Source organism: Pyxicephalus adspersus, chromosome 8 (genome assembly GCF_032062135.1).
Source record: "Pyxicephalus adspersus chromosome 8, UCB_Pads_2.0, whole genome shotgun sequence".
NCBI lineage: Eukaryota > Metazoa > Chordata > Amphibia > Anura > Pyxicephalidae > Pyxicephalus > Pyxicephalus adspersus.
Window position 1 is genome coordinate 18,294,938 of NC_092865.1, and position 22,388 is coordinate 18,317,325.

The 22,388-nt window shown below is 38.2% G+C and overlaps 2 protein-coding genes across 3 annotated transcripts in view; both read right to left on the minus strand.

Moving 5' to 3' along the window:
• Positions 1-1,079, minus strand: part of EPS15 (epidermal growth factor receptor pathway substrate 15) — a 79,626-nt gene extending 78,547 nt beyond the window's left edge. For both annotated transcript variants that reach the window (XM_072419627.1, XM_072419626.1), the window contains exon 1: positions 990-1,079. In XM_072419627.1, coding sequence (XP_072275728.1) covers positions 990-1,016 — 27 coding nt within the window. In that variant the 5' untranslated portion in view covers positions 1,017-1,079. The remainder of the gene's footprint in view (positions 1-989) is intronic.
• Positions 1,080-3,567: 2,488 nt separating this feature from the next.
• On the minus strand, positions 3,568-17,323 carry LOC140336191 (calreticulin-like). Its single transcript, XM_072419200.1, has 9 exons — positions 17,205-17,323; positions 15,141-15,242; positions 12,833-13,036; positions 11,637-11,731; positions 10,635-10,844; positions 8,983-9,096; positions 7,898-8,041; positions 7,440-7,532; positions 3,568-5,273 (listed from the first exon to the last, which is right to left on the minus strand). The coding sequence occupies exons 1-9, from the start codon at positions 17,290-17,292 to the stop codon at positions 5,040-5,042; spliced, it is 1,284 nt and encodes a 427-aa protein (XP_072275301.1). The 5' UTR covers positions 17,293-17,323; the 3' UTR covers positions 3,568-5,039.
• Positions 17,324-22,388: the final 5,065 nt, after the last annotated feature.

The following is a 22,388-nucleotide window of genomic DNA, read 5'->3' on the forward strand; positions in this document are numbered from 1 at the left end:
ACACCTATCCCCAATATATAACACACCCTGACACCTCCCTATCCCCTATATATAAGACACCCTGACACTTCCCTATCCCCTATATATGACACCCACCTATCCCCTTTATATAAGACACCCTGACACCAACCTATCCCCTATATATAAGGGACCCTGACACCTACCTATCCCCTATATATAAGGCACCCTGACACCTCCCTACCCCTTATATATAAGACACCCTGACACCTATCCCCTTTATATAAGACACCCTGACACCTACCTATCCCCTATATATGACACCCTGACACCTATCCCCTATATATAAGACACCCTGACACCTCCCTATGCCCTATATAAAGGACACCCTGACACCAACCTATCCCCTATAAACAAGACACCCTGACACCAACCTATCCCCTTTATATAAGGCACCCTGACACCTGTACCCCCTATATATAAGGCACCCTGACACCTCCCTACCCCCTATATATAAGACACCCTGACACCTCCCTATCCCCTCTATATAAGACACCCTGACACCTACCTATCCCCTCTATATAAGACACCCTGACACCTACCTATCCCGTATATATAAGACACCCTGACACACACCTATGCCTTTTTAGGACACTGCCTTAACCCTGTATAAGTCACCATGACAACTTTCCATTCCTATACAAGACACTTACTGTCCCCTATATAAGACATCATAACACCTAACAACCTGTGTGACCACCGGACCCGTCCAGCCCCCCCATACCCCGGTATCTCGGGCACATTCCTATGGTGAGGTGACTCCGGTGCTGAGGTGACACCGTGGACCGGCTGTGTATACAATCAGTGCCTCTCTCTGTGTGACACAAACTCCAGCTGAGAGTCCCCGGACCAGCCCAGCGCCTCCCTCCTTCTCCCCCACCCGGGGTCACTCGGTCTGAGGGTCACACACGTCTCCATGACAGCCCGAAACAACCCGTACCGGTCACCCCGAGCCCCGCTCAGCGAGTTACCTGAGTCCGGGGCAGTGTGGCCGCCATGCTGCTTCCGGCCCGATCCGCCCATCATCCACTCAACCAGGGACGGGAGGAACACTGGGCGGGGCACGGGCGGGGCAAGGAATGCATGGGCGGGGCCATGCCCATGAAGCTGTATAAGGAGGGGCTGAGGGTTCCTGAGGTGAAGCTGAGGGGACTCTGAGTGTCAGAGGTTATGTCATGACATTTTCCCTCACCAATATTTTACATAGTCTCAGAATAAATGAATAAAGTGAAAGTAAAAGCATGTGAAAGAAAAATTAAAGAAATAAAATACATAAATGTTATGTTCTTGGTAGTCCTCTAGTTCTCATCATTAACTAAATAATAAAGAAAATTATACAACAACCTTCAGTGTCATTGTATTATTATTTACACCTATTGATTTTGAATAGTGCATATTATTTGAAGAATAAGTAGTAGGGAAGTAAGGAGAGATTTCCCCCTACTTCATGTCTGGTGACACAACAGGAAATGAGGGGATATAGTCCCACACCACAACACAACCAACTTGGGCTTGCTTCATTTTTTTGGACACAGCTCACTGCGTTTAATGTATTACTATGTGTTGCCATGGGATACCAGCCAGTAGTGTACCATGTGGGGGTTCTAAGACCCCCAACTCACCCACTATATGGAGACCCTTGCAAAGCCAAGGGTTGCAATGTCCAAACCTTTGCAAACCAACCTCATAGAGCCATTGTGCTAGATGTTAGCCCCCAAACTGAGCCCAAGAAAGCTCTTCTAGGCTCCCCTTGTACTATATCTGAGGTCTAGCGAGTAAAAATGGAGGACAGGTTTTCTTGGTGGGGGGAGTTGTTTTAAAAGGGTAAATTTTTTCGGAAGGCGGCATTTCTATTGGGGATGCTGCTGGCAGACAGGGGAGATTGTAAGGGTTGGATATAAGAAGGGTCTTTTTGTGTGAAGGAGAAATTTTGGTCATATATTGTCAATACTGCCTATTTGCTATCCACATATTATCGCTATTCTTAGATTGTAAGCTCTTCTGGGCAGGGTTCTCCTCCTGTGTCACTGTCTGTATCTGTCTGCCATTTGCAACCCCTATTTAATGTACAGCGCTGTGTAATATGTTGGCACTATAAAAATACTGTTTAAGAATAATAATAATGCCTATTTGTTGCCTTCATATTGTCACCATAGCCCATTTGTTTTCTTATACAAGGTTAACCTGCTTCCCACATATGACAACGTTAGGGCCTGGTGATTGACTATTTAGGGTTCAGCACTGCATCCTTGGAGAAAAGTAGGAAAGTCACCTGGTCTCCCATACCACAAAGTTCTGAGTATTCATGACAGCTCCAATGGTGAATTTAGCAATGGGGGAGCTCAGGGAAGGTGAGCATAAGTAGGTGCTGGTGGTGGTGTGGGGGTAGTGTATAAGGTTATAGTTACTTTCTTACCTTGTCCTAACATGTAAAAAATCAAACAGGTAATCGTGCCTTCGGTAATGGCACCCCATCTAACATGGCCCTGCTAATGCTCAGGTAGATGTAGGGTTTAGTGTTAGGGTTTAGGTCAGTTTTTCCCAACTAGAGTTCCTCCAGGACAGTGTTTCTCAAACTCGTTAACATGGGGGAACACTTGATAACTTTCAGATCTTAAGGGAACCCTTCTATATACCTATATACTACCTATAATTACTGTATTTACAGCCTACAGTACATTAGTGTGGTTGTTAATAGAAAGGATGTCTCCTACATTGCTGGCCAGTGGAAAGAATGGTACTCTTACAGATAGCCAAAAAGATCAATGGTAAGCGATTTGAGAGGTACCAATTGCTCAAGAAACCCCTGGAAACCTCTGGAACAGTGTTTCTCTGCAGGGGTTCCTAGGGCAATGAGCAATGCGTGCTCCTCAGTTCAGTTTAACAAATTCCAGTGATCTTTTTAGCCTGAAGGTTATTTCAAGGGTTCTTCCAAGTAACTTCAAGGGTTCTTCCAAGTAATTTCAAGGGTTCTTCCAAGCTTTTTTAAGGGTTCCCCAAATGGTCGAGAAAAGCTGCTCTAGGTAAATGGTTAAGTTGGCCACACAATGGAAGTGATAAAACTTTCATCCTTCAATCTCACCCAAAGCTACAAACTATGCACAATTCTGATCAACTAATTAAAATCGTTGTGGAAGCCATTTGGACCTCCTACAGTTGGTGCCAATCAAAGAGCATTTATTAATTAGTTTCTCATCAATGTTCATACTTTGGACAGAACAAAATCTAAAAAGTCACAGTCAAGCATATTCACACTGACAATCAGTAATGGCAGTACCATATGGCATGGTCCATTCCCAGGTTTTATGTCTTTTAAAATCTGGTCTGGCTTATAAATAAAAAAATTCTACCTTTACTATAAAAATATACCCATGAAGTTGTAAACTTCATTTGTACCCTAGAATAATTTTTTGTTCCTCTTTCCATTCAAAGCCTGGTAGATATAAATGTGGTGGATCCAACATACCAACATTAAGTATGCTCACAATCATTTTTATTGACTTTTATTTGTTTTATATAGTGGAAATCTGCAAGTTTTTGGGTAAAAATGTAATTTATTAAGTAAAAGTGCATTAAAATGAGTCAATAATGTCTTTTTAATAATATACATTAAAGCTGAACTTCAGACTTACATAAAAGACACAATGGCCCCAATATATTAAAACTCTCCAAGACTGGAGAAGACAGGCTAACCTGGGTGATTAGCAAACCTGGAATGGATCTGGTCCAGGACTAAAAACATTTACCCAATAGCTAATGATTTTTAAGAAATCCAGCCCAGGTTTTCTGGATCACATAAGATCTTCCATTAGTCTATCTTATCCAATCTTAAAGAACTTTAATAAGGGTCCAGTAACTTAGCTTGAATGTATAAACACATCTATATAATATTTTTTTTACGAATCCAAGTAGTGTAAATGACTTGAATTTGACTTATCAGCTTTTGAAGTCACCTGTACATTAGGCCTCTGACTTGGGGAAAGAAGAATCAGCACAAAGAACTAGCCACTGATGGGGAGAAACGAAACATTACGTGTTAGTGAGCTGCAGAGGATAAAATATAAGGTCTCCTGCCATGCCTGACAGGGCCCTACTGTATGTGAAAGCTGTGTAAATCCATGGACTGGATAGATAGAAATACAAACAATGTGACTGGTTAACGTTCTTACATATATGTATTTTAAATATGCAGTTAGTGGTTTGCCTGGAGTTCAGCTTTTAATAACAAAACACAATAATAAATACATACAATAAATAATAGTGCAATGTTTAAATATGAATATATTACTGAGAGAGAGTATACTTTCTAACCCTAAGCGTTGTACGTCCTATATTAAGCAGCCTTAATGAAGCTTATTATGTACTCGGCCTACCAGTGATACTAGGACAGCTAGTGATAAAGTATTTACAAAAGACATAATAATAATAATAATCTGTGTTACTGGAGCTAACCACAAAACAATTGCCTCTCTTGGGTGACAGGTACACTAGCACATGGTGGGAAGGTCCCAATAAATAAGCAAACTTTTCTTTTTAGGTTCTAGGATTGCTGAAAGAATAAATTGTAGTATTGCAATTTGTAATAATTATATTATGTAGTAACATAGTTATGATTGTATGTGTAAGGGATAATGTTCAGGCAGGTTGGCATAATGCACAATAGAGCACTTAAGACCTTTTCACTATGTGGAAGAATACCAACAATTTTCAGTTCTGTTTTTATACTTATGTAACAAAAACTTTATGACTATAGATTTTTTTGAACTTTACAATATACTATAAGTAGTATCCTTAATGGTCTGTGCATAGATATCTGGACATCTGACTACCCCAGCAAGAAGGCTTATTTGGTAATACATTGCAACACACAGCGGTGTCTATTCAAACATGACTTCCCAGAACTGAGCAATTCACATTCCTGATTGTTTTTGCAGAATTGCTGCTAATCTCTGCATTTTGCACTGTATTAATAAATAAGCCTTTGTATTTTTTTCTCTAATTCTCCATTCATGGTTTGGAGTTTACAACTCATCTTTGATATGTGGCATTTCTGGCAGCTGTGGCTGTTCTTCTGCTTGCTCTAATCCATACTGCTTTCGTAACCTTTTTCTTAGTTTTGATTTCCTCTCTTTCTCCTGCCTTTCAAGTTCATCAAGCCTTCTAAACTCTTCCTCAAGCTTCTTCCACCTTTGCTTCTTCTCATCTTTGGCATCTCTCTCTTCATCTTGTATTGTCTTCATCTTCAGTTCTGGTTCCTGTAGAAGATTCAAGCTCAGTTGATGTTAGAAAAGTAGATATTCTATCGAGTAGATATTATACCAACAAGCTACTTTTTTGTTGTGTATGGTAAACAAAGACACACCTTGTACAGACACACAATAATTATCCCTAAAAATGACTGTTAGTTATTGTTTCTGGTGACAGCTTAGGAAATAGGTACTGTACAGACAGGCTGCTCAGCTACTGGCAATCGGCCTGTATTGTCCTATAAAGGGTGGAGGGACAGGTAGAATGCAGACTCCTGCAAGGATTTCAACAGTCCCAGTAGCAGTCAGTCATTTACTGATCTGGTATCTGGCAATTTTATTAGACACCTATACTGACAATAGATTGATCTTGAATGATTTTCTCCAGTGAAAAAAAGCTAGCATCTGTACAGATGTACAGCACTCAGTAACAGTCAGTAGTTTTATTGAGCTATGGTATCATAGGAAACTCTAGGGCAGGGGTCCACAACCCTGGGGTCCGCGGCCCACTAGTGTAGTGGCCGTCTGACAGGTGGGCCACAGCTCTGGCCATGGCACCACCCAGCGGGGTCAGGAGAAGAAGTGGACGGGTTCTGGCATCATGATGTCAACCTGGCAGAAGTTTCTACCCCTTTGAGTGATACAGGGGTCCCCGCGCATGCACAGTCTGGAGTCCGTGCTTTTAGTGGTTAGTGAGCTTCAAAAGGTTGGGGACCACTGCTCTAGAGGGTGGGCAGAAAGATAATTGTCATTGATAGAAAATTGTATTTTAATGGACATTCTTGTAAAACTTTGCAAAAAAAAGTACAACATCAGGGGTACATGGCTATTAAGATATATTAGAGCACAAAAGTAGCAAGTAATTGTGATGGGAAATAGCTTTACTCAAAGCAATAGGTAAAGACATTCAGCAAACATGACTTCTATGCTTAAATCAGACCTTCAAGTGAAAACAAATGATTTGCTTGAAAACAAGAAATTTGCCCACCTAAAAAAATGGTTGTTTTGACCCAGATCTCAGATGCTTCTGAGTGACACAGGTGAAATCACACTTTGTTTTTTTTGAAGCAAATGCTTTCTTTAAAAAAAGCTTTTTAAAGCCATTTGTGTCGGGGGAGCAGAAGGCCTGAAGAATAGTGGACTTTGTCCTGGAGATCCACTTGCGTTTCCTGCCATAATAAATGACTGTACCCCTCTGCCCCTCACTGTGGTTTGTTAGTCCAGCCCCAAAGGACTCAAAAGTACTGTAGGGGTTAGAGGAATAAAAATGACAAAACAGTGAGAAAGCTTGAATTCGAAACTTCATGAAGTATTTAAATAGGTAAATTCAAAGTCTTCTCTTTTAGGAAGTTCGTCCTATAATTTAAGAATTTTTTCGTCAAACTTTCTGTACCTATTTAATCCACCTATCCGTATGTGATAGGTTTCACTCCCAACTTTAACTATGGCTGTCTTAAAGAAGGTAGTTTTCATCACAATGTGAAATAAGAAATATCCCAGTTACCCGTTCCAATGACCGCATTTCCTGGACTACCATGCTCTATGACAATAAGTACAGAGGCATATACAGGTAGTCCCCGGGTTACATACAAGATAGGGACTGTAGGTTTGTTCTTAAGTTGAATTTGTATGTAAGTTGGAACAGGTACATTATTTAAAAAAAAAAATTAGGACAGATGTTTGTCTCAACATATTGTTAGGCAGTGTGGTATCAGTTACTGTTTAAAATTCTCACTGTGAGTAAATCACAAACAAAGTAAACAAAAAACTTTATAGAACCAAGACATTCATTTCTTTTGGAGCAAGCTGTGATTTCATATGCAAAAAAGAAACAACTGCAGAGTTTGTCTTAGTCATTAAACAGTTACAAGAGCTTGCAGAACAGCAAAAGACTTCTTCTGCAAGTCATGCAAACTGACCCCTCTTCCCATCAAGGCTTTGTCCTGCACCCAAGCGAGCAGGGAAGCCCTGTTCATATCTTGGAGACGTCTGTATGTTGGATGTCCTTAACTCAGGGAATACCTGTTTATCTAGATAGGATCTAGAAAGAACCCACTATGATTGGATTTACTTATTATGATTCTTTATTTTCCAACTAATATAATCCCCCACATATACTGAACTAAACCATATACTTGCAGAAAAACAGAAGACCCTGACTCCATTGTTCCTTACCTTGGTCACACCCCAGGTCTCGTTTCCAATTTCCTCTGCTAAAAGTTCATCGTTTGTGATGAGGAAGTTGTCAAAAATTGTGCCAGATTTCACCTAAAGAAACAAAATTGGTTATTCAAGGGCAATTTAACATGCTTGTTTTATACTTTGACAAAGGCTGATTTATGGAAACTGCAGAACAATGGAACTGTAACCTAGCTGAAATAATAGGTTAATAAGTGTTTTCACAGAGAAGGTTTTCAAGTAGAGGAGGATTCACAATCTGTTTTCCTTCCATCTCTTGAAGTTTAAACTCTACCTACCATATATGAAAAATTACAATAGTTATGTGTAGGATACTTAAATTGGAAAAGTAATCAGACAAATCGTGAGTTTTTGTCTACCTCCCAACTATTCATTGCATTGTTGTATGTATAATGTACCTAAACTATATTCAGTGGAGGATTTTGTGTACTCACCTGCCACAGGTCTAAACCAATAACTCCAAGTTCATCATATCTGTATAGTGTGTCATCTGGAACATATTCTGGGTTATCAATGTCTGGCCGAACCCACACACCTTGGTAGTTTGGATTATCTATTATTTTCGGTACCCAAATTCCCTGTCCAGTGAGATGGAAACATAATAAATTAGTGTGATTATAATTTTATTACAGTAACTATTATTGTGAAATATACTTTGAAATGTTTTGCATTTGCCCATTTTCGAGAGATGTTGAATCCAAGATTCACCAAGGTAGATTAGGGCAATTCAGTCCAAAGGTAAAGGAAGCATCTGGTAGAAGTGGATTCTCTCAGGGTTTTCTTTTACTACTAGGATGAATAAACATTGGACCCACAGGATGTTTGTACATGCTTAATACTGTTGTTGGATCACAATAAGAACGAGTAAGGAGGAGGACTAGGAAATAGGAAATCCTGGCCTGAGGAACCCAAACACAACCAACTAGCCCTTTACCCCTAGAGTAAAGAAAGTATACCATGTAAAGTGTTCCTTGGTGCCATATTGATTGGTGTTCATAGTAGTTGTTCCTTTATTTTTGTACACCTTTTAACTACTAGTTTCAAGCATCAGCTTCCTTTGTGGCTCCTGTTTGGTCACATGACATCCCAGAAACACAAAGGAAGTACTGAAGAACTTTCCCCTGCCAGATTCTATACTCAAAGATCTGAGCAGGGAGTAGGTAGCCACATAATACACAATATGTGCAACTAACTGTACGTCCCTCCCTTACCTGTCCAGTCCAACATACAGTATGTGCAAATGTGCCAAAATTCCATTAAACAGCAATCGATTAGGGGGTCTAAACAACCTATCTAATACTTGTATGATTGCCAAAAATGTTCTGCCCTGATCAATAAAACTTTTTTCCATGCAAAATTTAATATTGATTACTCTTGGATGATTAGGAATTTAGAATTGATTTATTGTCAAGTTGATGAAACGATTAAAATGGACTGCTCGATTGAATAGAAAAACATATATATGCTTCCTGAATTACCAATACATTAACATTTCCATGGCAGATCTGAATTACCCTACCCTGTATTTTGGATTGGGAATCATTGGTGGTTCCCACTCGCCGTCCATGGCAGAGTCCCAGTCATGGGGTTCCTTAGCATCTGGATCCACAATCAGCTCTCTCTCATCCCAGTCCTACAAAATATAAAAAGAAACACACAGAGTTATAGGGAATATTCATACAAAGGACCCAAAAATATCAAGTACCTTGGAGATTTCACAGCAGTTCCACTTTAAGACTGTCCTAATTTATGTATATTATGCACTTCTACTATTTGAGGAACACAGTTAGGCTATGTACGCTTTGTTTGGAAAGAGTTTAAACATAATGACATCAACAAATGGCTGCTTATGCCATTTGTTTATGAATTGTTTCTCATGTTTGAAATAAAGAGAGTCCAAACTAGCTTTCGGAATGTAGTATAATTTCCTTCTGACAATGCTCCTGTCAAATGCATCACAAATTGTATTGTAGAATTGTATTTGACAGGTATAATACATGCACTCATTTGTAGACAATAAAGAAGTGATATTTAAAAACACATAGGGATTTTGTGTATACTTACTAAAGAAAAATGTATTATACAGTACATGTATTTCACTTCAATTAGGTGTTTCAAAATCCTGTATATTATTCTTACAATGGTGTAAATTTAGAGTAAGTGGGGGGGCCATTTCTGCTAATTATGTAGATTAGGATATTATGCTGACACTATCCTCAGCAAATCTCCATACACTGCTAATTTCAGCTGCAGTAAACTGTAAAAATGCTTACAGCGGGAAGAACTCTTTCCAGAATGGAACAGTCAATATCTAATTAAAATGAAGCTGTCGGACACTTGGAAGGTAAATTTCAAAGCAAAAATCTTGTCTAAGAGCAGGTTATACAACATGCCCGCCGTTACAGTTTTTACAAGAAAACTTCTTTGTGCACCCCTCTGTAACTGGATTCACTGGGCTTGATGTATTTAAGCTCTCCAAGGCTGCAGAGGATACACTTTCATCAGTGAACCTGGGTTATTCAGCAGACCTGAAATGGATCCGGTACAGGATTGAAAACATTTGCTAGCAAAGAGCAAATGACTTTGGAGAAATACTAATAACCACTGTATTCATTAATATTCGTCAGATCTTCTGAAATACCTTTTCATGTAAGATTTCCACAATGCCATACAAAACACTGTGAGGAAATTGTATTGAATCATGCTACCAATCAGATGTTCAGTCAATTAATATTAGGATGTTATTATGCTTATAGAAAGAAATCACAGATTTGGAAATAAATAATACTTTCCTTTGGTGTAGAATAGGTAAATGCTGTTCTACAATATGGAATAGTGTTAACACATCTCTGACTATGTCATGAGACAACAGTATGAGAATCACAAGAGAAGATGCTCAGAATTAAAATAATAGGTCAAGGTTTTTTGTCCTACACTACACTACAATATCTAACACTGGAAAAAGACAGGTGCATATCTTCCTTATTGTTCTGCTTTGCAGCATATAGTGTGCTGCAAAAGGACACGTGTTAGAACAGTAAGATATTTGGTAATCACAGAAAGTGTTTAATTGTATAGTTATAGTGAATCTTAAGGGACAAAAAGTTTAGTAATTAGGCTGATGAATTTCCTTTCCCAGGAAGGAGTACAGTAACTCCTCTATTTTCTTACATCTGGCCTTAGCTCATTGGGGTCTTCAATCCTCTCTCGGTCATCCCAATCCGCAGGCTGTGTAGCATTCATGTCTTTGATTTTTCGGGGCAGTAGAAGACCAAAGTCATCCTCTAGAGTCCCATTGGCCACCATCTCGTTGTCAATCTTCACTGTATATGTATTGTTTGGACGGATAATTAGTGTGTACAAGTGGGTGATTTCATCATGCTGTTGAGAAGAAAAAAAAAAGCTCTGAAATCTAAAATAATATATTTGTTTATATCAGGTTTGTAGTTCTTACCTGAAAGCATTAGTGTTTAAACCTCTTTCTCTAAAGTATAGTTAAAGGAAAACCTTGTTTTTTTGTTTTTTGTTTTGAAGAAGTAGATACAGAGTTAAAAGCTCTGTCGGATTTTTATTGCTGTCTTTATCCTCACTGAGAAAATTCATCCCCCTTGTTTGTTCTGATAGCAAGGAGCATGGGGTAAATTTTTAATGGAGATGCCCCTTCCAATTACTACTGTTTAAAGCAGGACTATAGTTCCAAATTTTTGATCAGGCGGTGCTTTATTGTGGACAGGGACAGACAATGTCTCTTCTGCAATAAGCACTTTTACCTGGATGATTGCTGTGGGGAACTGTCACAAACCAGGATACCCCTGTGCTTGTTGGGATTGAATGAACTCATGCATGCCTGCACAGGAGGTACATCATTCCAGGTTGGCATCAAGATGCCCAAAGTAGAAGCATATAGACTTTTTACATTGAAAGCCTGAAAAGAATTTTGGCATTAGACACATTTTAAATTAAACTTGTATATTGTATAACTTGCATTAATTAAATGTCCCTCAAAATAATACAAGTAGATTTGTGCTGATGCCCTAAATCCCAGGATCCTGTGTTGGTCAGGTCTTGGTTGCAATTCTCTGTTATTTCATATATGGGGGTCAGTATGTTCCTAAACTTGCCCAGCAGACAAACCCTGGTCTATGGAACACATCTATCATATTAGAGTCATACCTTGCATGTAATATTCCTCTTAATTAAATAATATTTCTCCTTGTAACTCAGAATAATATGGACTTTCTCATGAATTGTACCACATATGTCAGGGCCTGAAAAATTCAACAACACAAAGTGTGTATCAGATATCATACCATCAAACCACATATTTAGTACATATGCATATGTAAGTATATAATAGCCTTACATCAGAGCCTGTATAAATAAACTATTGCATCAATACTTATCCACTCTTTAATGTGATATACAAAATGATATATTTATAAAGCAGTGAATCCCAAAGTGTGTTCTCATGTATTTTAAGTTTGGAAAAAGGCTAAAACTTCTGTGGGATTTATATTTCCAAATGTGCCCTTTTATCCTGGTGACCAAAATCTCCCTAGTTCTTGTCCTGTGGAACTTTGCAAATCCAACCTTTCCATATTCAATCAACCATAGTTAGGTAAAGGTGTGTTTAGGTAACATAGGTTATCCATCAATTTTTTATTTCTGAACAAACTAGGTTTGTGCTGCCTGCTAGTATCAGTGTTAGTATTAATTTACATTTTCATGAGTGTCCCTTAAATTTTAGGCCCAAGGACTTAATTTTTTTGTAATCCGAGGTTAAGCCCTGACACTTTTCAGACAGTAAGTCCCACCAGTGCTTTACAATTATCAAATGACAGGGCCACCATAGATAGTAGAGCCTCTGGCATATGAAAGGTGAATAGACAACAGAGAAGTGCCTGATACAAAATGCACCATCAGATGAAAAGTCTTTGTCTAAACTGTAATCTTAGGAACCCAAGGGCCCAGAAGTTTACTGGGGTAAGTTTAAAGATTTACAGGAACATGTAGGCACTGCAAGGTGCATTCAGCAATATTGTTTCTTTTTTAGGCCAGGTTAGGAAGTATATGGTCTGATAAAGTAGGATGGATGCAAATATCCCTTATGATAATCTAGTTATGTAGTGTTAACAATATAATGACCTAAGCACTTTCAAATGTCATAAATTATTCTGCCCATCTCTAGTCATTATTTTATTTTATGGAGAAGAACGAACATCTCACTGTTCATGAACTTCTTCATTTGATTAGCAAAGAACAGATCTGTGCTCTCGCCTTTGGCCAACTTTTAAGTTATATCACAAACAGGACTCTATTAAGGGTAGCTTTATTTAAAAGTAAAGTCTTCCTACAAAAGAACTACTCACCAAACATAATACAATACAAAGTGTCCCCATTTATCTGCTCTTGGTTTGTGTCTGCAGGATATAACTTCACGTAGCCTCCCCCACAATCAATCCCCTGCTCATGTTTAACGGTAAACTGAATCACTAAATTCTGGTTCTCATTGCTGATTGGCTCAAACCGGGCTGACAAAGCATAGTACTTCCAGTCTTGAGTGGTCTGTATACCTGCAGAAATGTTGTTAAAGTGCACTATTAATATGTGTTTAACATTTGTGACTTTTACATTTTATATGCCTTTTTTTAGAGACAAAAAAGATTAAATAGTATTACAATTTTGTTCACATAAGTACCTAGACATTTACATAGGGATATACAAATCTAAGTTGAGATCAGAAAAACAAACATATTTATAATGATAATAATAATAATATTTTGTTTACTGTTGACACTGAGGATCAGGAAAATTAATAACAAGGAAAATGTTTAATCACTGTGGCATTACTGTGGGTTCTTTTGGCAAAAATAGGTATTGTATTGATGATCTGTTCTTATCTCACAATACAATACATTTCATATATTATAAACACATCAAACTCACATAGTAGGAAAATGACAAAGCATCAACTGTTTGTTGGCCAAAGTAGTTGGCATTAGACAGTAAATAGCTGACAATGAATAGTTTGCCTGTTAATAAATTACAGTAATGTTATGAAATGGAACATACATGAAATGTATTGTATTGTGAGATCTGATCAATAATACAATACCCATTTTTGTCATAGGAACCCCTCCGTTTCTTTATGTTTTTCTTATTATGTCGGGGTTGGCAACCACCCAACCAAGGGTATATTACATCACCAAATCATTAGGAAAGCTCCTACTACATTTTCTACATACTCATTTTTACTCTGGCATTGCACTTTTATAGTTCTTGTATGCCACGCTATGAAATATTTTTTTCAAGCTTATTAAATTTGATATGAAAAAGGTCTTACAAATGCACAAAGGAGTAATAGGTAAGCTGGCCATGTGTTGGACATGTGGGCACACAGTTTAATATATTTTTTACAAAAACTTAACTGCAGCCGAAACCTATAGATATATTTAGATAGCTGCCTAAAATGCTTTAGATATTGGAAAGTTTCTATTGGAAAGAAATTGCTGTTAAATCTTTCCAATTAGATAGGGAAAAACACGGTTTAAAGAGATTGGGGAAGGGTTAGAAATTCTGTTTTATTGGCATCAGTACTTTCTTATGTAATGTCAACATCCACCTTTTCCTGTACAGGTGATACAGGGAAAGGAAGTGATGGAAAAAGGTGGTAACAGGCAGAGATAATAATCAGAATGCATACTAACCCTTCCCCGCTCCATTTCAAGCTAAACAACAGCTGAATTTAGACTTATACTAAAAAAAGTAAAAATGCCTATTCCCCTTGTTATTTCTGTCTGTTTATGGCTTCGGTGCTGAGCCACAGCAGGTAAAATTACTGCAAATTATAGCAAAGCTGATAATTCCTGCTTTCACTATGAAATCATCTTTGTCAGATAGACTAAACATAAATTCAAACTGAAATATGCTTTACTTTCAACTGCAAACAAAACGGACCTAGACAAGTTCTCTAAACAATTATGCTGATTATTGTATATTATAAATCTTACCTTTGGAGTTGAATTTGTAAAAATTCAATACAAGCACATTGTGTACCTGTGCTTGGCTGCATCTCCACACCTATCCATACATTCATGAGACCTCTGGTACATTTTAGCTTTCTAATAAATATATTGAGGTCTTACAATTGCTCACCACCTACTCCTGTTACTTGTGTAACTAGATATTCTTCCTTCTCGTGTAAATACATGGTTTACATTGTAATGTAAGGATCTTTGAAATGTAGTCTGACATCCGTTGGTCTTCTTACCTCCTACTTCCTCCCATTAGCTGAATTCAGATAGGAAGTTGTGCAGTGTGCAAGCACATTTGGCCTATAAAACAGATATTCTGTCCACAACCATACACTGTTTGTATGCAATTATCAAACTGATTGCTATTAGAATTAGCTTTTGTAATTAGTTGGGCATTTATCACTCCCTATCTTCAAATACATAGAAAGTAGAAGTAGTATGTAGTAGTAGAAAGTAATTTACTATTGCGACAATCAATAACATATTTTGAATGAAATCACATTATTAAAGTTAAGGTCAAAGTGTGTGACCCATCCCAACCAATCAGGAATCATTCTTCGCTGTCAACAATAAATGACATCTAACTGGTTGCATTGGATTGTGACACTTTACATCCTGAATGGAATAATATCATAAAGCTCACCTTTATCTTTTTCTGGGTCACCCCAAAATTTGCCAGCACTTAGCTGCCACTTGCCATAGTCAGATTTGTTTTTGGATTCAACCCACCTTTTCTGCCACTCATCTAAAAAGAATACAAAAATAGCATACATAAAATGATAGAGTTTATAGCAGAGACAACTCATCATACCATGGGCCTGATTAATTAAAGGCTTAAAACGAATACCCTTTCATCAGTGAACCTGGGTGATCCAAAAAAACCCTAAAATGGATCTAATCCAGAATAAAAAAACAAGTAGCAAATGAATTTAGGAAATCCATTCCAGGTTTGCTGGATCACCCAGCTTCACGGAAGAAAGTGTCATAACTAATAATAATTGTGATTAGTATGAGGCGAATAAATAGTTATTTGTGAGAGAACAATCCTGGAGACAGACTCTAATTAACAATATAAACTTGTTTTAAAAGCCACACAGAGGAGGGGTTTCCTTCTAAAAAATGTAATAGTAGGTTTCAGCCCTTGAAATGGAAATAAACTCACAAAAATTGCGAGCAGGTAGGTTCTTTATTGCAGAAGGGACAGATTATATCCTCTCGCCAATAAAACAAACTCCTCTTAAAGACTTTTCCGTCTGCTCCTTTCCCTATTTCCTTATATACAATGTATTTGATATTCTGTACTGTTTCAATCTATTTTAATTTTTTGTATCCTTTTTTTGTACTTATGTGTCTTTTTGTATTTGATTTTTAGCTACTATTCCTCAATAAATACGATTGGTAACAAAACAAACTCTTTTTGCCTGTTCACAATTATTTAACTAAACTTATATCTCCTCACTCCTGTACCAGCATTTTCAGTCTTCTTTCAGGTTCAGGATCTCCAGCCATCTTGATAAGCAAGGCCAGAATGACATAACTGCTGCTCATACATACAGGAGGTAAATATTCCCGGCAGCCCCTTGTACACTGAGCTGAACATTCCCAACTCAGTGTATATTATACAGAAGATTGTGAAGAGACAGGAAAAATCATGTTATTGCAGGAGAGAAATATCATGTCACTTCTATAAAGAACCTGGCTACTCACTATTTTTGTTTTTTTTTTTTACCTTAGGTTTCCTCAGCTTTATAGGAAATCTAAACCCACAATCAAAAATGTAATTTTTTTAAAGGGGTTTTATCCCTTTTATTTTACTTGCTGGTTTTGCAAGTAGCACACTTCTTGGGCCTGATTTATTCAAGCTCTCCAAGGCTGGAGAGGATACATTTTCATCAGTTTTAATCTATTTACTATTTGTTAGCAAATGTTTTCTATCCTGGACCAGATCCATTCCAGATTTTTTGGATCACATAGGTTCACTAATGAAAGTGTATCCTCTCCAGCCTTTGAGAGCTTTAATAAATCAGGCCCCTTGTATGATAATCTTACTTAAAGCATTGCATCTGTGCAAAAGCAACTTTAGACATATACGTTTTGCACTTACCAAATGGATGTAAAAAAGAGTTTTCAATGGTTTAATAGACCAAAAGTTTCATAAACCCAGACCAAAAAATAGTCAGATGTGCATATGCAATTTCACCATTTCACACTAGGCCTGATTAATTAAAGCTATTCACGGCTGGAGAGGATACACTTTCATTAGTGAAGCTGGGTGATCCAGCAAACCTGGAATGGATTTCTACAATGTAAAATAAATTTCCATGAAAAAAAATACCACTTTTTGCATAAAAATACGGACAGAATCGGAACTCCTGGGAGGCTAGCAAATGTTTAAAATCTTAGACCAGATCAATTCCAGGTTTGTTGGATCACCCAGCTTCATTGCTGAAAGTGTATTCTCTCCAGCCTTGAAGAGCTTTAATAAATAACGCTCAAAGTGTGCAGACACAGCAATCTATACATGTTATACTATGTTATCTAGACGTGTTCCTATACGTGTTTTACCGCAATAATTGTATAAAAGTCTTAAGGAATTGCAGGAGAACTATATAATAGGTGTGTGTTGAATGCAAGATTTGGCACAGCACTGCATATGACATAGCATATATAAATGCATTGGTGATAGTCATATTTAAAGATTTCTTACCTCCATCCTCAAACTGCTCTCGAAAATATGTTATAGGATCTGCAGATACAGCCAAGATAACAGCTGCAAACAGCAAGAACCACCTCATGTCTAGAAAGTGAGATCCTGGATTCCAGATGCCAAGGAAAATAGACGCTAGCAAAGAATGGTAAACACTTATTATAAACAGGTTATTAGTGAATGAAAACACTGTAAACATTGATGAAAGGAAGATTAATCCTAATGACTTATATTAAACAACCCATCTAATAATACAGAAAAGGGAGGGGGAAATATTATAGGAAATGAAATTTATAACAACATTGCCCTTATATTTATAGAATAAATGTACACAGTGTTTGTAAAGGCTCAAACATGCCTAAACAGCATGAAGCAGAGCTACATCACTCAGAATGAAAGTAGCGTCCCTCTCAGTGTGGTCTGCCATGCCCATTGAACAGGTCGCAGGCCATTGTTTAATATAAAAACTAAGAATTAGCAACAAAACTAATTGCTGGAACGTGACAACTTCCAGCCTCTTCTTCCTTTAGGGATAAGATGCATTATGCTAGACAATGTCCTAGTTTGTAAGGATTCTTCATGTCCACAGCAGGGTCACTAGGCCTTCAATACCACTTGCTAATGTGCTCTTCCTAAGCAATGAAAGACTAGGCCACCCGTCGTTTAAAGTACACTTTAATAAAACTTCCTGTTGCTCAAAAGAAAAGTGTGAATATAAAAGAACCACACAGGCAGTCAAATGTTTTTAAGCGCAGGGTGGCTCTACCTTTCTCCCTTTAGCTAAATTTTCTTACTCCAGGCAAAGTGCTTCAAGATGCTCAGAGAGCATGATAGAAGGGAAGAATCTTTTTTCCAAGTTCAGAGTCCACTAAGCTTACTTCTTTGTTTTATTCCAGACCCATCCCCACCTATACCTACTACCCATACCAATACCCGTATACTCTTCTATCTATTAACTCCCTGGAGGACTCAAACCTGATGGCATCATATTCTTCCAGAGTAATTAGGCATAGTGCCTCAGGGGATGTAGCACTTCGGCCTTTGCAGCGCTAGGTCCCAGGTTCGAATCTCGGCCGGGGCACTATATGCATGGAGTTTCCAGGTTCTGCAGTTTCCTCCCACATCCCAAAAACATGCACTGAGTTTAATTGGCTTCCCCCAAAACATTGACCTTAGACTGTATAAATGACATATGACAATGGTAGGGACATTAGATTGTGAGCCCCTTTGAGTGACGGCTAGTGATATGACTATGGGCTTTGTACAGCGCTGCGTAATATGATGGTGCTATATAAATTATGTGTAATAATAGTAATAATATTAATTAGGAACGCTGGTAAAAGAAGACCATCTGCTTTTTCTTCACCATCCCATGAGTCAGAGCAAGATCCCCCCACTCATTAAAGCTACCAGCTATTTGAAAGGCCCCAGCTCTGTCCCACAGGAGGTTTGTTCCCCTTTAAAAAACTATGACCAGGCAGGGCTTTACAGCAGAAAGGGACAGGTGATGTCTCTTCTGCAATAAGCATTCTTACCTGCCTGATCACCTGCTTCAGCTTGCAAAATTGGTGAGCTGCGCATGCACTGTGCAGGTGTTATGTCATCTTGGCCTGGCCAATTAAAAAGCTATCCATGCCCACAACAGAATGAGGACAGGTAAGTATACCAGGGTTTAGTTCAACTTTAAGCACAAAACATAGTATAGAGAGGACATTTTCTTATGACCGTGGTCTGCTTTACCACACACAAAAATAAAAAAATAAGCCTTCCAGTTGTAGTGCTCACAGCTATTGTCATAGTTTTACACTAGAGTTTAATTGTACTTTAATCATTCATTCCAGATATTTCTTTAGCATTTTTTTTATATTGGTTACTTATAAATAAAAGGTAATTTATATATGATATCCTAGGCCAGTCATTCTAGACCAGTTAGGATTATGCCAGTGGATGGTAGGGGTTGCTTGAGCGTTGGCTAACTAATCTCCCATCATTGCCTGCACATTTCTTGGTTCAACAGCATTTGGCCGAAGCAGTAGGATGACACCAGGGATCTTTTAGTTGTCAAAAAGGATAGGATTTAAACAACACTAACATTAAATATATTATTTGTGGATTATCATCATAATAGAGGCATTCTTCCCACCAACCTGCATAACTTATTTTATCAAAGACTCAAAATTTGTTTTAAGGCTTCATCTGTGTTAGAATGGATGGAGAAAGGCTTTTTTGGGCACCACTGATTTTTGTCATGTAATCATTATACAGAAACAAAAGCAAAACGTGCTGCTGGAGGCAATGCATTGTGTGCTTTAAATGATGAGCTGCCTTTGACTGTACAGACCACTAAAAAAAATTCTACATAGATGTGTTTGATTCTTTAAACAATTAAGGGTCTTTTGACTCGCACAACAATATTTCCTTCACCCCCCGTAATTCCCATATTGGATTTTCTCTCCCTGGTAGCCAGAGACTGTCTTGTCTGCCTAGGTTGGATGCACAATGTAGCTCAGAGTAGCATTTTTTGTTCATAGAAAAAAAATAAGTACTTTTGGTTCCAAAAAAATTACATAATGTGACATTACTCCACCCCCCCCCCCCCCTCTCTAAACTTGGCAAAAAATTGGCTTCCCATTAATAATAAACAGTATTTATATAGTGCCAACATATTATGCAGCGCTGTACATTAAATAGGGGGTTTGCAAATGACAGATGAATACAGACAGTGACACAGGAGGAGGAGAAGACCCTGCCCCGAAGAGCTTACAATCTAGGATTCATAAATATATAAAAATTATCTGTAAAGCATCTCTTGTCAAAATGTCTTCTGTCAACCACAAAACTGTGTTTAAGAACCTGCTATTTAAATGATGCTGTGTCTGGTAATAGGTTAATAACTAAAGAATTTTCATATGGATTAAAAAAAAGCAGGTGTGTTGATTTATGTGAATGATGGATTTTTAATGATAGCTTCAGTATAATTGGAGTTACAGGTCGTACTGATTTGCTTTGTAAGCAGAAAAAATGTATTATTACATACCTACCAACACCATTCAGTGGTCACATGATTATGAGATTGTGATAAGTATGTGCTGCTTTATTTGGTGGGTAGAAATAAGTAATGATATAGTAATTGTAGAAACAAAGAAATAAAAATATCTGAGACTTCTGCTATTATACTGCAGAAAAGTGCTCTGCTCCCTATGGTAAAACACGAAAGGCAGTTCTAATTCAAACAATATCATGAATTCAATCTACACCAGTTTTTCTCAACTAGGGTTCCTCCAGAAGTTGCTAGGGGTTCCTTGAGCAATTAACAATTTTTGCCAGTCAGTTACCACTGGCACCAATGATCTTTTTGGCTTTATGGATGGTATACTTCCCAGTGACCAGCAATGTAAAATGTTTTAATCATTACTATGTCACAAGCGGAAGTAAACCCAAATCTATAAAATCACACTTACCTTCAATCCGGCAGATCAGTCTATCAGTCGGGAGGTTTCTTCCATTGGGTCCAGCCAGGTGCGGCCATCTTCTCCTCTCTTCTTCCACATTCTTCTTCCTACTTCACCCAATCTCACACTGTGCGGACGTGACATCGGGTGACGTAGATTGGGAAAAAAACTTTCCGATCTCACTGTGCATGCGGCAATTTTTTTCCCTATTGATGAAAGAGCTCCTTCTGCACATGCCCGAGATGCTTGGGCATACGCAGAAGGAGCAGCCAAGAGCCTCCCAGGAGGCTCGACGTGGGTATCCCAGGAGGCTCTGCGTTCCCATTCATTCTTGATCACCTAGGCCAGGGGTCAGCAACCCTTACTATCAAAAGAGCCATTTGCCCCCCTTCCACTAAAAAAAATAGTCTGGAGCCGCAAAACATAACACAGCTTATAAACTTTTAAAAAGTTTTAATCTTTTTTTAATTTTACCTCTTACAACAGCAGAATACAACAAACAGAAGTGCAGTGTGCATGTGTAGGCCTACTTTGAAATAAATGAAACACTGAACTATGCCCCTAGAAGCCTTGTTCCAGAGAAATTGGGATTCAAATTAGCGAAGGGGACAGGGTAGTGTAGAATGACATTTCTAGTTTTGTGACAGGTAGGTATAAATTTGGGGTTCGCACCTCCTTGCTATGTAAGACGCCCCGGGGGTCCATAATTTGTATGTTTAACTTCAGGCTCCTGAACACACATACTTTTAAAACAGCAACCCTGATGTTCAATTTTTACAATTTTTATGACCAATTATGACCCCCATATTTTGAAACTTGTTATAAGGTAGGGAGATGAAATTTGGGGTACTGCTAGCTTTGAGGGTCCCCTGTGTACCTTGAAAATTTTGTCGGTATGACATTACTGTTTAGGAAATATGGAGGTTTGTACTGGGAGAGATGTAAGGCTGCAGAACATTACATGCTGCATTCATACACAAACACAGCTATGAAACTCTCCTAACGATGACGTAATTGTACACGCCCATTTGTACCCTCTACTAGATTTATTTCAGGGGTAGATTTATTTGTTAGAACACCTGAAGAGGAATCCCCCTCCTCCACAGTAACTACCGATCCCCCATAAGGGATCTCCCGTCAGCGGCCGAAGAGAGCCACAACAAGGAGGCTGAAGAGCCACGGGTTCCCGACCCCTGACCTAGGCGATCGAAAAGAGGACTGTGCTTCACCCTTTTTGAAAAAAAAATATAAATAAAAACATTGTCTTCCCTTCTATGTAAAGTAAAAATTCTGAGTTTAGGTATGCTTTAACTTGTTTACTAAGGGGAAGTAACCAATGAGATCAGCATTCAGAATAAGTAACAGTTACTATTTATGGAATCATATTGGTTAGTAAACGTTACACGCACACAATGCTGTATGTAGTAAGCCACAGAACAAAGTGCATGGACCTTATCTACCAACTTAAATCATCATTATTCTGACTGCTTTCAACTGAAATCTGAAATATGGTTACCAGACACTACAATGTTTTACACCTTATTGAAGTATACACTACTTACTATACTATAGAAGTTTACCAAATAGTCCAGAGGGGTACAATAATAATGCAGTGAATCTGACAGGGAACATTCCCTGGTGAAAAATCAGTTGCTGCCTTGAAACACACGGACGTGGAAGATTCTCAATCAGTGACATTCCTGAAAACATTCCCTGGTGAAGAATCTTTCAG

Excerpts from the sequence above, each read along its gene's own strand:
- LOC140336191 (XM_072419200.1), bottom strand. The coding sequence starts at position 17,292 with ATGAGGTGGTTCTTGCTGTTTGCAGCTGTTATCTTGGCTGTATCTGCA. Across the intron at positions 15,243-17,204 it reads AGAGCAGTTTGAGGATGGAG|ATGAGTGGCAGAAAAGGTGG; the intron begins GTAAGAAATCTT and ends TATTCTTTTTAG. Across the intron at positions 9,097-10,634 it reads CCAATGAGCTAAGGCCAGAT|GACTGGGATGAGAGAGAGCT; the intron begins GTAAGAAAATAG and ends TATATTTTGTAG.